At 40.7% G+C, this 14,477-nt stretch overlaps 2 protein-coding genes across 2 annotated transcripts in view; one reads left to right on the forward strand and one right to left on the reverse strand.

Annotated features, from left to right (window-relative positions):
- VPS13A (vacuolar protein sorting 13 homolog A) overlaps window positions 1-7,584 on the forward strand; it is a 255,836-nt gene extending 248,252 nt beyond the window's left edge. Inside the window, 1 exon segment of the mRNA XM_017892695.1 lies at window positions 2,105-7,584. Within this exon segment, the coding sequence (XP_017748184.1) occupies window positions 2,105-2,155 (51 nt within the window). The 3' untranslated portion in view covers window positions 2,156-7,584.
- A 1,545-nt stretch (window positions 7,585-9,129) lies between these two features.
- GNA14 (G protein subunit alpha 14) overlaps window positions 9,130-14,477 on the reverse strand; it is a 228,761-nt gene continuing 223,413 nt past the window's right edge. The window contains exons 6-7 of the mRNA XM_017892770.1: window positions 11,622-11,775; window positions 9,130-10,206 (exon numbers count right to left, since the gene is read on the reverse strand). Of these exons, the coding sequence (XP_017748259.1) occupies window positions 10,016-10,206; window positions 11,622-11,775 (345 nt within the window). The 3' untranslated portion in view covers window positions 9,130-10,015. The remainder of the gene's footprint in view (window positions 10,207-11,621; window positions 11,776-14,477) is intronic.

A 14,477-nucleotide genomic window follows, 5' to 3' on the forward strand; every position in this document is an offset into this window, starting at 1 on the left:
CCGTTGAATTGATCCCTTTACCATTATGTAATGGCCTTCTTTGTCTCTTTTGATCTTTGATGGTTTAAAGTCTGTTTTATCAGAGACTAGGATTGCAACCCCTGCTTTTTTTTGTTTTCCATTTGCTTGGTAGATCTTCCTCCATCCCTTTATTTTGAGCCTGTGTGTGTCTCTGCATGTGAGATGGGTCTCCTGAATCCAGCAAACTGATGGGTCTTGACTCTATCAATTTGCCAGTCTGTATCTTTTAATTGGACCATTTAGTCCATTTACATTTAAGGTTAATATTGTTATGTGTGAACTTGATCCTGTCACTGTGATATTAGCTGGTTATTTTGCTCGCTAGTTGATGTAGTTTTTTCCTAGCATCGATTGTCTTTACATTTTGGCATGTTTTTGCAATGGCTGGTACTGGTTGTTCCTTTCCATGTTTAGTGCTTCCTTCAGGGTCTCTTGAAGGGCAGGCCTGGTAGTGACAAAATCTCTAAGCATTTGCTTGTCTGTAAAGGATTTTATTTCTCCTTCACTTATGCAACTTAGTTTGGCTGGATATGTGTGGGTGTCCTTTCTGTTTGTTAGTTTTCCTTCTAACAGTCAGGACCCTGTTGGAGCTGTTGGAGCTTGCTTGAGGTCCACTCCAGACCCTGTTTGCCTGGGTATCAGCAGTGGAGGCTGCAGAAGATAGAATGTTGCTGAATAGCGAGTGTTGCTGTGGGATTCTTGCTCGGGAAACTTTGTTTCAGAGATGTGCCCAGCCGTGTGAGGTGTCGGTGTGCACCTAGTGGGGGATGTCTCCCGGTTAGGCTACTCACGGGTCAGGGACCCTTGAGCAGGCAGTCTGTCCGTTCTCATATCTCAATCTCCGTGCTGGGAGACCCACTGCTCTCTTCAAAGCTGTCAGACAGGGTCATTTACATCTGCAGAGGTTTCTGCTGCTTTTTGTTTAGCTATGCCCTGTTCCCAGAGGAGTCATCTTCAGAGGCAGGCAGGCCTCCTTGAGCTGCGGTAGGCTCCACCCAGTTTGAGCTTCCCGCATCTTTATCTACTTAAGCCTCAGCAATGGCGGGTGCCCCTCCCCCAGCCTTGCTGCCACCTTGCAGTTCGATCTCAGACTGCTGTGCTAGCAATGAGGGAGGCTCCGTGGGCGTGGGACCCTCTGGGTCAGGTGTGGGATATAATCTCCTGGTGTGCCGTTTGCTAAGACCCTTGGTAAAGTGCAGTATTAGGCTGGGAGTTACCCGATTTTCAGTTTCCCGGCTAGGAAAAGGGATTCCCTTCCCCTTTGCGCTTCCCAGGTGAGGTGATGCCTTTCCCTGCTTCAGCTCTCACTGGTCGGGCTGCACCAGCTGACCAGCACTGATTGTCCGGCACTCCCCAGTGAGATCAACCCAGTACCTCAGTTGAAAATGCAGAAATCACCCATCTTCTGTGTCACTCGCACTGGAAGCTGGAGGCTGGAGCTGTTCCTATTTGGCCATGTTGCTCAGGAACCTAGGCTCTTCTTAAGTTAAAGAAGCACAAACATCTCTGTGAAATATTTGTATATTAGAATAAACCCTGTATCACCTCCATGGCCTTGATCTGTCATCCATACACAATAATAATAGACATTACTGGTAGAAAGGTTGTGTATTACATTTACATTTTATTTTTATTTCAAATTATTTTAGAATAGAAAATATATTGTAAGAGCACCTAAAATGCTCAAGAATGTCGCTTCTGCTACCCTCTCTGGAATTATATACTTATTTCTACTCCATTAGTAGAATCCTATATCTGGATTCATGGAAGTTCATGATATAAAATCAGCATGGATGGGAAGGAATTTTTTTCTCTCAGGCTGGCTCATTTCACTTATTCTGAAGATGAATATCCAAAGACCTTAGAAAAACCGCATTCCTACTATTAAACCAAGTACCACTGTCCCTGAGTCATCTGGGCCATTGAAGTGAATGATCTCTTTTGCAGGATGAATTTTATGTATTGGCGGTCAGTATGTACCTAACTAAACTATAAAGCTAACTTCTAGGTCTCCATTCATTACATTTTGTTTCACTGCAAGTTCACTGACGTAAGCAAATGTTCCTTTATTTTCCCACCGCAGTGGATCCTTACAAAACTAGAAGAAGCAAGAGAACCTTCTCCAAGCCTCTGACAGAGAACACTGCCTGAAGACACACAGCAATAAGGAATTACAGCTCTTAGACTATACCTTCCAAAACCTGTTTGGGAAGCATATTACAGAAATAATTTCAAGTACCCTGTATTCTGGATGCTAAAAAAAAAAAACAAAAAACAACAGAATCAGGTAAAACAGCTATGTGATTAAAATATTTCAATTCTTCAGCAATTACCTGGTTTTCTAACTTGAATCATGCATCTCTTTATAATTATTTTGTAAAAGAAGAAAAAATTATGAATCTTAAATATTTGCTCCAAGTTTTTCTCTGTAATGCTGGAGAGGCTGCCCATAATTCATCTCCACATGGAGCCAAGTTTAATGTTTCTAGTTCACATTTTGAATTTCCATCATGCTTACTTCAGACTCCCTGAGTGATGGGTAAACAATCAAATCAAACATTGCCTCAGTGGTATCAAGAGAACTTCGGTGGTGGTTTCTTCAGAATCATGAAGTTCTTTTTATAGACAAATATTTTGATATTATTTTCCTTATTTTTAATATAAAGGATAGATTTGAATTATACTTAAAATGCATAGCATGATTATTAAAAACAATCTTTTAAAATACAATTTATAACATAGATTGAAGCCTCCCCTTAAGAAAACTTAAAGAAATGAGTATGCTACTCAAAAAAGGAAGTCTCTGAGAACTTTAGGGACTTCGAAACATTTCCTCAAGTGTATTTCATGAGATCTACTTGGTTTATCCAAGTCATGTTTTTAATAGACTGCTAATATCAAAGGAGAATATCTAAAGCCTTAACAATGCCTACTTTCCATTCACTGTTAACATGGAATATACAAAATTCCCAACATCTTAGATACAGCGAATTATGCTTCCAACAGACAGTCCTTCTCATAAGTAAGTGTATGTACCCGAAAATCTAGCCCAATAAGCTGTCCTGTTGCCAACAGATTGAGAATTTCTGGTTTGCTTTCTCTACAGTTATTCAAATGAGAGTCACTCTTCTAAATTTACAGCTCATCACAGAAATCATCAGCTATACATTAGTAAAAATAAGGACATGAGGTTTTCTTTCTTGGTTTTTGTCCAAGATCTTTGCACCTTAATATTAATGGACTGTTTCAGGTAAAAGGGAATGAAAGTATGATTGTGAACTATGAAGAGAATGACGCAGGACCCTGTTTAGATACTGAATAATACAGAGTATTCGATGCATGTTGTATGTGCCACCGAGTTGTTATAAACTGTTTGTGGAATTGAAGACTCTGTATAGTCAATGGTTGTGAAATTCTTCTCGGGCTAAAACCCTTGCTTTGTTGTAAAAGCTAAAATAAACAGCATGCTATATTGTAATTGTTATTTCTTGCTGACCAAATCTACTAAATGCTTCTGATTTCTCTCTGAGTACTAAAACACATTGTTTATTCTCAGTAGTTTCTCCCAAAATGCTTTTTGCTTTGCTGAACTTAAATTGAATCAAACCACACATTTCAAACCACATGAAAGTGTGTTTCCATGTTGACCTTTGTTTAAAAAAAAAAAAAAGTGCATATTTTCTCTGCGTATTTGCTCCTCCAGTTTTGCTTTTGTCAGAATTAAACCTAAGAGTAGAGGTAGTCAGAGAGCTTGCATTATCAGATTGTCCTAATCCAAAACAAAATACTTTATTACCCATTCCAGTGTTACGATTTCACCAGTCTCAGAAAAATTACAGCCCCCTGCCTCCCTGGGTGTAGTGTCGTGAAGCAGAAAAGCCTTACATAAATAGTAAACATAGAAATTCTTCTGGTGTCCTCTGGCAGCCAGCAGGAGTGGGTCTTGTAACTAGTCCACATAGAAAGGATAGTGCCTGTCTTTCTTGTTCCCTTGCCATAAGAACCATGAAATATCTCTTCTTTCCCTGCCACTCGTTTACACATCACCTCCTCCCATCGCTTCCTGGTCTCTAGAGGGACCCACAGTTTCAAGAGCTACGTCGTATTATTTGTTTTAGAAGATTGTCTTCATCTAAACAAAAACACTAAGAACATCAGATCACTAGATAACGAGTCAGTATTTTTAGTATCACATTTTACAATTTAGTTTTGTTTGATTCTATAGCCCATTTTCTTGAAGGTTAGAATATAGAATCTTCTTGTATTTAAAAACCATCTGCCCTAAATTAAACTACAATAAATGGCTCTCTGCTGGAGAAATTTAAGCTTGTCTAAGTTGTTTGGTGGTGGCTATGGAATGAGGTGTTCAGTCTTGTGCCCCTTCCATGTATTATTTGCTAACTCTATTACTAGGCCCTTAATTCCAGCATAGCATGTCTTCTGGTCTATGATAATTATGCAAGGACCAAGACAGAGTTCCCTGCCAACTCTCCACCAGAAAATCATAATCATTAGAAAGAGCGACTTTGATTTCTTCACATTTAGAAAATACTCTCTGAGCCAAAAGGCACATACATTTCTCCAGTGTCTTCCCTTTTAGAGTGTATATATTTGCTGCTTTTCCTCTACTGTTTGCAAAAATCCCAAGGTCAGTTTAGTGTGGCTGAGTTGTTATCTGGACCCTAAATAATCATTACCACCTGTAGGCAGTTCTTACCTACCCCTCTCCTCCACAATCCTAATCCATTTGGAGACAACTATCCTGTGGCCTCCAAATGAATAAATCTTTGTTAGACTTACATGATCTTTTCTATCATAGATTATCTCTCTCATTTCTTCTGATGGTAATAGCAGTAATATTGTTCCAGTGAGTATCTATGCACCTAGCTCATCTCATAGAAACATCCCACATAGTAGCATCGTATTACTGTCTGGTAAAAAGTAAGATTAAATTAAAAGAACTCTACACAAGTACTGAATTTCCTGCACCTAAATTATCCAGTTATCACTTGCCAGTATTCGTTGATCCCTCAGGCTATGTCAAGTGCCCCTTCACGTAGGCCCCTGTATTAAAAAGATTAGGACAATATACTTGATTAGTTTGCCTGTAGAAGCTCAAAGGATGTGCCAAATATATTGACAGTGGATGCTTTGGTGGCTCGGCCAACACAGTTCAGAGAAATCTTTTCGGGTTCCAGGGCTATTGCTTGTTACCTTTTGTCAGGATCAACCCAAATCCTCAGGGATGCTGTTTTTCCACACTAAGTCCTAACTCATTAGTGGGTCATGAAATCAACTTAACAGCTCAAGACCAGTATATTTTAAAAGTGAAATAAAAAATAGAGGAACAGTAGAGCATGTAAAATGGTTAAGTATTGGTTCCTGTTTCAGCAAAATCTTCTATTTACTGTGTATACGGGGTCACAAGATAAAGTGTTTCCTATTATGAAATGCAATTGAAAAAAAGAAAGCTTGAAAGACTCTGCAGGAGGCATGGGCCATCCAGTGACTGTTGGAAGAGTCTGGATTGTGTGGAGCCTGACCTTAGATAAGGAGCAGCAGATCCACAGCTCAGGAAGTCTAGAGAGGCTCAGCACTTTCTCTTTTGAGTGAGAAGATGGAATCACTCTTGTTTGGTTTCTGAAATATTTTTCTTCTCTGCTATGTATCAGGCACCTCATATGATCCAGTGGAACCAGAAAAAGCATAGAAAAATCAGATCCACAAACAGCACCCACAAAAGGCCACAGCAGTCTTTTGTTTACCTAGATGTACTTTAACCTCTTTACCACTAAGCATTTTACTATCATAGAACTGGGGACAGACATTATCCTTTGGAGTCCGTTGAATTTGCACCATCTGCCTTTTGGCTGATTGACCATACAGGTGGCAAAGGCCTTTAAAAATTGGGAGCTAATATATAGGGCACATTATGGTAGGGCCAAAATATTCACTATGCAAATATCAATGCCTTTTTACTAAAAACCGTGGATTTCCTCATTGCTTTAAGATCCAAGTAGAAAAGGTAAATAACTCACATTCCATATGCAGGACTCAATACAGACTTAGTCAATCTGATTTTCTTTGGTGCTATTCAGTATAGCACAACTCTAAAAGGAAACCCATTCACTCTCCTGCTTAGTCCTTTGAAATATACTTTTGAAGTTACACCTTATCATTAATGGCAACCTAATCAAGCTAGGATTCGTCGGTTAAAATTGCGATTCTTGTAATCTGTACTGTCAATTTTTGGCCACTCCGGCTGTTAGAGCAAACTTTTCTCCCACTGTCACAATTGGTCTAAAGTAGTATTTGTTTCAGGACTATCCGAAAAGCAAAGCCAGCACATTGAGAAGATACAGAATCCTACTCTACTACAAACCTTACTCATGTTTCTTTTATTGAAACCTTTTTCTACTTTATATTTCCTCTTTTGTAAAGTAAATTTTTCCATGTCATTTAAAAAATTTTTTACTTTAGAATTACAGATTAGTTCTTTTTTTAAAGCATTATGGCATTTTCAAAAAAAAATTTTGGTTACCCAAAAGCTATACAAGAAATATAACTTCAATTTTTTTAGGCTGCTATGGGTATATTTTTAAAGTTTTTATTACTTTATACAAATACAAATTATCGTTTAACACCTGCTATGATGATAGATATCACACTGTGATGATAGAAAATCCCTGTCAGTCATTGAACTATTCATTTAGTGTTACTCTGATACCTCAATAATGTGCTCCTTCTAATGAAGTCCTTGTAACAAGAAACCCTGTGAGATTGGTATAATGAGATATCTAATAATCAGAAGTATAATTAAAGTAGAACATGTTGGAAAATCCCAACATTTCCTGTTATGCCATCGTACCTCCGGTGTTCAATTCGTTACTCAAAAGTTCCCAATTCTCGGGCTGAAAAACATTCAAGTAAAAATGTAGCATAGATTACACTGAAATATTTTCAATATCAATGATTTAATAGCCACACTCACAAACTATTAGGAATGGTATCTGGGACTTGTTACAAGGTCAGATAGATTGTTACAGACTTTTATAAATAATGATCTCTGTATGTGACTGTGTATTACATACAAAAATGAATTTTTCAGGAAAGGTGCACTTTAAAAATATTTTCTCTTGCTAGTTTTTTTAATTGATCAAATAGCCTGTGCTGCTTTGGAATGTTTATTCTTTGATGAAAATATGGTCATTGGTTATGATCGTTTTAAAAATATCTATTTCTGCATCGCTGCAGGATTTCCTACACTTTTCTGTTCCTCATTCCTCTTTTATGTGTGCTTGGCTCAGTTGCCTGTGGCGCGGTCTCTACCTTGGTTTTGTGTATTCTAAGATAATTTATAAACACACATGCTTACAGTGAAGTTCTTCCTTTTGAAACTAATCTTATTCTTTTATTCCTCTCTCTAAAAATTGGTTGGCCATGCTCACTAATGACTTTCTTAACAATAATCATTTCTTGGTATTGGTAGATTTGGATTGCATGGTAAGATGACTACCCATTTTCACCATGTATACCTTTGTCAAATAAAGATTTCTGATCTTTGGTCTGCTTCTGTTTTTAGTTTTTTGATAGAACTGGAAACATTATCAATAGCTTTCCCTTGCCTATATAAACTCCACCCTCTTTCTTTGGGGCTTAAATAAATGTGAATAACAGATTGTCCAAGGTCCTGATTTTTCAGTCAAAGCAGGCGACATTCCAGCCCTGCATGATCATTGCTGACTAAAAGCTTGGGGGTGGTATGGTATAGTACCTAGTGAAATCTTTTTTTTTTTTTTTTTTGAGACAGAGTCTTGCTCTGTCACCAGGCTGGAGTGCAGTGGCACAGTCTTGGCTCACTGCAACCTCCACCTCCCAGGTTCAAGCGATTTTCCTGCCTCAGCCTCCTGAGTCGCTGGGACTACAGGTGCGCAGCACCACACCCAGCTAATTTTTGTATTTTTTATTTTTAGTAGAGATGGGGTTTCACCGTGTTGGCCAGGATGGTCTCAACCTAATGAATTCTTAACCACCGACATTCTGCCTCTTAACCTTAGAAAACTCCGCATGACTCATTTCCCCAGTAAGTAATGAGTATATTGAATGAAGGGCCAGGAGGGAATTTTCTACTGGCAGAATCAACAATGGCAGAGGTAATTCACCTCTGATATTGAGTGTCTAGCCTTTCCATGCCTTAAGAAAATATTGTTACCACCCTTTGAATGACTTATTTAACAGCCCTCCTACAACTAGAATATGGAAAGCCATCATTTTCTTGTATGCTTTAAGTGGTCAGCCAACTATAAATTAACAAAAACTCAATGCTAGAAAGTGCTTGAAATAAGAAATGGAATTCTTCATTGTTTAATTTCCCTGATTACTGGATTCTGTTGAACCCTTTTTATGTTAATTGGCTAGCGAAACCCAGTCCATAGCCTTTAGCCCATCATGAGTGGGGAGGGAGATTGTCTTGTATTTTGTTTGTGCTTCTAGATATCCTAAAGACCTCCACTCCCCTCTCTCTGTTCTAGTGCAAAATTGTCTCAGCTATTTCTGGACCTTTACTGTTCTAGATAAATTTTAACATCAATCTGTGAACTTCCACAAAAGCTGTTGTTACTGCATTGATCTCTTGAGTAAGGATTCATTTTTTTAAAGTTAGATGTTGCTATTGTAGAATCGCTACATATCAGAATAATTTGTCTTTTTCAGCACTTGGAATTGTTCCCACAGAATGGGGACGCATGGTTCCATAACGGATGTTAGCCAACCGAGGTGCATTTCATAGACTCATTTGAGATAGACACTTCATACCTTACATCCCCAAATGGTGTGTGTGCGCGCGCAGGCGTGTGTGCACACATGCACAAAACCATCTTGGGCCTTTAGTGTGGAGCACTCTTACTTCCCAGAGGATTCTCCTTCTGCTTGACCCAGCCAGCTACTGAGGGAACTGCAGCATGCCACGATGATGCGTACAGACTTGCCTTGAAAGGAGGAATCTTAAGAAAGTTTCCGAGTTACTATTAAGGCCACAGCATTTTCCTGTTTAGGAACAGAACCAATCAGTCAACCATGAGCTCTAAGAAACACAACATAACCCAGTGATAATAGCAGAATGGTATATTCTTAGCCTCCTCAGAAAGGCACAGCATACATAATTCAAACAGCAAATCTGTGGTGGCCATCAGAACTTTGGCAGGGTTACATAACATTTGTCAAACAGTATGGGCTTTTAGCCATTTCATACGTTTACAAGACCTAGTCATATACATTGGGGATAAAAATGTATATATATACACACACACATTTTTCACCAATACAACATACATGCTATCTAGAGCCCATTACTCTATGCCAGCTTTGGCTTCCTGGTGGTCAAATTGTGGCAAAGCTAAGTTAGATATACTTGTATATCTATTAATTTGGCTTAGAAAATTAACACACAAAAAGAACTAAGTGTTCAAAAAAAAATCTTTGGTGGCAAGTTAAAGCAGTCAGCCTTCAGCATGAGGTGAGAAACACAATTAAAAATGTCTCTAAATTACAAGATTTAATAAAAAGCTTCAGACCCATTAGCATTTTTTAAAAGTCACCCAAATTAGTTCTAGAGGTTTCAAGGCATGATCTATAAACTAACAGGCTCCTTGCTTACATAATTTTAATTGCTATTTTTAAACATACTTGAAATTTAAAACTAAAAGTGGCCTTTAAAAATTCTAGAAAACACCATATTAAAAAATTACACAAAATCTTACAGCCAAAAGTCAAGAAAATAATTACTAAAACAATTTGGGATGCAAGGACTTTTAAAGTATTTTGGTAAATTCAAATGTCTTCCAAGTTCCATCACCCATCTCTGTCTCCACGATCTGCATGACGTCCTTCGTGCCTGGCACGGGGCTGGCTCTGGAGATGTCAGAAGCACTTGCAAATAAAACAAGGAGTTTGCAAATCACATCTTCTGTTATGGGGGAGGAGTGGGCAGCAGCTTTTAAACAAGGTTGAATTCCCTTAGGTTTAGCTGTAGAATTGTGTCTTTGACAGCAGCAAACACAAAGCGAATATTGTCTGTATCTGTAGCACATGTGAAGTGAGAGTAGATGACTTTCTCTTTGTCAGGATTCTGATCTTGGTAAAGCTTCAGGATAAAGTCTCTGGCAGCTTTGACATCCTGCTTTGGTCCTAGTCACAAGTGCAATTAGGGGAATAAAGACACAGACTTAACACCATGTCCTCCCAAGAACCACTTTTTTTTGTTTGTTTTTTGAGACAGAGTCTTGCTCTGTAGCCCAGGCTGGAGTACAGTGGCGCAATCTCAGCTCACTGCAACCTCCACTTTTGGGGTTCAAGCAATTCTCCTTCCTCAGCCTCCCAAATAGCTGGGATTACAGATGCGTGCCACTACGTGCAGCGATTTTGTATTTTTAGCAGAGACGGGGTTTTACCATGTTGGCCACAATGGTCTTGAACTCCTGACCTCAGGTGATCCACCCATCTTGGCCTCCCAAAGTGCTGGGATTACAGGCGTAAGCCACTGTGCCTGGCCCCAAGAACCATTTTTTTAATGTACTCTTGTTCTTATTTGAGATCCTGCTTTGATCCATCTTTATTTCTAGGGAACAGTTTACCTGCAGCATTATTTTTATGGTATCATCATGAACCCATAAAATAGTCATATTTTGAAATGTCCTCTGGTATCTAAAAATTGTACTTTACAGTGATTTGTTTAAACATAGTGATCCAATCTGTCTGATTTGGACCACTTTTGAAGAGAAGTAATCCTTGCTAACATATATGGACAGACAGCTCTGGTCTAGGAGAGAGAAAAGGAAGAATGTGGGAACTAACATTATCAGGCTGATTTTAAAGCTCAAGGGTGCTATACTACACAGCCAGTATGGTTAGTAAAAGGGGAAAGAAGAGAGCTAAAACATGAATCCACTAAGTATCAGTGTCAAACTGAATGTTTGAGATCTCCTGTATCAGAAACAATTAGCAACAGGGCATGAGACTCTCCTACCTTGGACATGTTATGTATAAAGAGCTTCAGAGTCCGCCATGTGTCTGGGAAAAGGGATGCCACAGTCTAACATACACATAAGAAGCACCAGGTACTCCGACTGGCACGAGGAATGCACAGATAAATCAAGCAGAGTCTCTGCCCTCACGGAGCCAACTGGGAAGAGAGCTGAGTGAGCAGAGGATACGACATAGCATGATGTGGCCAAGAGAGCAAGCGGGAATCAGGCTGCCAAGGGAGCAGAAAGGAGGAGGCACCCCTACTGCAGACCAGATGGACAGGGGAGGCCAGAAATGCTCCTAGAAAAGGGGAGGCCTTAGCTGGGTTTTGGAGAACAACGTGGAGGCAGTGAAAGGAGTTGGCGAGGATATTCCCAGCACCGAGGGAAGCATGTGTGGAGGTGCTTCGGTGAAAACACACAATGGTGCAACTAGAGCTTCTGTCTGAAGGTGGGAATAGGGAGAGAGGCTGTTCTAGGCAGACCAGGGAGACCCTTTTTGCTGTGGTAACTCTAGACTGATGCCCAGGAGGTGGACGAGATCAACACAGAAATACTGTCCACAAGATAGACACTTACCAGTGTATTCTGGGAAATAGCTAATTAGATGAGAGTACATGATTTTCTCTTCCAAAAGATCCTTCTTGTTCAAGAATAAAATCACAGACGAATTCAGAAACCAGGGGTAGGTGATGATGGTTTTAAATAAGGCTTTGCTCTCTTCCATGCGGTTCTAAGTGAAAAACAAGGGACTTGGGATGAAGTAGAAAGGAAATATTTTGGAAACAACATGGCACATTGCCAGTCCATCCATCTCTTCCCTTGCCCTGCCGCAGTCTCTGGACCACTGTCTGCTGAGGCTGGTGAGCATGTGGAGCCCAAGGCAACAGGCCTCCTACTTCTGTTTGCCCCTCCCCAAGCCTCTTACCGACCTTCCCCTTCTGGGTCCCCTCTCCTGTTGCATTGCAGCTCTTCTCCAGCCCAAAACTCACAGGAATGAAAGAAGAAAGGCTTTGGTGCAACTTGGAGAAGGAAGGTTCCTACCCACATTTGACAAATTTCCTGTGTCATGTGATCACTGGGATTACCAAGTAGGGAAGTGCCAACTTCAGACCTGACACGGCCACCTCAGTTGGTTATGGGCTTCCAGACTGGGCCTCAGCAGTCAAATGACAAGGCTCTTCTAGCAAGGCCACTGCCCCTAGGAATGCTAGACATTGGCAGAGATGGGAGGCAGTGCTACTGGGAACCCACCCTGTGCCACACTTTATAAGCAGAGCAGTGGCCCATTTGATGGGTGAGCATACTGTTGTTCAGAACGTCTTTTTTTGTTGTTTTTTTTGTTTGTTTGTTTTTTGTTTTTGTTTTGAGATGGAGTCTCATTCTGTTGCCCAGGCTAGAGTGCAGTGGCATGATCTCAGCTCACTGCAACCTCCACCTCCTGGGTTCAAGCGATTCTCCTGCCTCAGCCTCCCGAGTAGCTGGGACCACAGGTGCGTACCACCATGCCCGGCTAATTTTTTGTATTTTTAGTAGTGACAGTGTTTCACTGTGTTAGCCAGGATGGTGGTCTCAATCTCCTGACCTCGTGATCTGCCTGCCTCGGCCTCCCAAAGTGCTGAGATTACAGGCGTGAGCCACCATGCCCGGCCTTATCTGGAATATTTAAATAACTTTCCCAAGCCCCTGTAATAGTGGGACCTGGGGAAGGTTACGGAGAAAGACAGTGATAATTTCTAAATGTCAGACATTGGCAAGAAGATACTAAATGCTCCTAATTTACTGAGAGCAGATAGGGCACAAACAAATCTTGTCTGTGACAATAATTGTTCTAGATAGCATTCTGTTCTTAAGTATTTCTAAGAGGAAAGAAATAAGAACTTCCCTGTAGGGAAGGAAGGGATCAGAGTGAAAAAAAATCCAAGCTCAGCACACACACTCAAGAGGGACATGCCATAAATCACTCTTTCCCCACAACTTCCAGACACCCAGGCTCCTTCTGCCACTCAGTACACTTTGGGGGAATTACGATCTGGAATGTATTAAAGCTTTAAAATTTATTATGATCTTATCGATAATGATCTCCAAGGAAACAAAATATATGAAAAATTCCCAGACAGTATACAGAGTGGATATAATACAGATCTACAACCAGGAGGGGAAAGTCTGGAGTGACAACCACTTAATTTTTCTCCAAATATTTTGTGATTTTTAAGAGAGGAGAAAGTGTTAATTTCTAAGCACTTTGGGCTGAGATACTGGTCCCTTGTGCACCTTACTAATCTTTTGAGTTTCCTGAGGAACGTCACAAATAATTCCTGAAACAAATTTGGAGCCATTTCTTTTTATATTGATAACTGAATGTCTTGTCTTAACAAAAAACAAAAATCTCCAATTGAGAGAGCTGGGCGGCAGCCAAGATTTCTGTTCTTTGCACAATGACACAATTAAATGGGTTAATCCTTCACTAATTAGGTAATATAAGCTATGCTCCTCAGAGAAAAGTCTGCTCTCAAGAAATACAAGATACAATTTGTTCAGTTATTGCCTAATCCTGGACTGAGTCCTTTATTGATTTACTTTCATGCCTTGGAAACAAAAGACATTTTTCTAAAAGGTCAAGAGGTCTTAATGCAAGTTCAGGGAAAAGGATGATAAGGAGGACATGAGTGTTCCACCGCAACTGTCCCCAACCTGACAGAGAAGTGGCTCTGAGGGTCTGAGGGTCCTCGTCACTCTCAGGGCAGCTCCCACTGATGGAACTGGACACAGCCAGTGCTGTGGCCGCTCTGAGGGGACAATGCGTGCCTCACCAGGCTGGATCCATCCCAGCTGCCCTGAGGGAGTCCCTCCCAGGAGACGTGAAGGCAGATGCAATCCCAGGCAGCCCCAGAACAGCTCCAAGCATCCAGCACCACTGCCCACCCCAGTTCCACTAGGGATCGAATTTGGGAGCCCCATGGGCCTGTGGAGGTTAGGAAGCCTGTGCCCAGGTAAAGTGTTTTAGAGATAGTGCTGCTCACCGTTGGCTGTGCGGTAGAATCCCTAGTGGGCTCTCGAAAGAAGCCTCAACCTAAACTCAGTAAATAGGAATTTTTAGTGTTCGGTCCAAGAGATGGCATTTGTAAAACACCAAGAGATTCCACTCTGCCACCAAGGATGAGAACCTAGGCTTTTGAATAGGTTCCAACCTTCACAGCACAGTGGATTCACCTGGGGTGCTTTTTAAAATTCCCCCCACTCAGGCCCCCTTCACCACCAATTCAATCAGAATCTCTGGGGTTGGACTCAGGCACCAGGTTTTCGTTAAGTCCCTCGGCGAACTCCAGTGTGCATTCAAGTTTAGAACTCGGGTTCCAGGCCCATGATTCTCAGCCTTTCATACATATTTGAATTACCTGGGGTCTTGTTAAAATGTAGATTCTGATGTAGTTG

Source organism: Rhinopithecus bieti, unplaced genomic scaffold (assembly GCF_001698545.2).
Source record: "Rhinopithecus bieti isolate Rb0 unplaced genomic scaffold, ASM169854v2 scaffold_19708, whole genome shotgun sequence".
Classification (NCBI taxonomy): domain Eukaryota; kingdom Metazoa; phylum Chordata; class Mammalia; order Primates; family Cercopithecidae; genus Rhinopithecus; species Rhinopithecus bieti.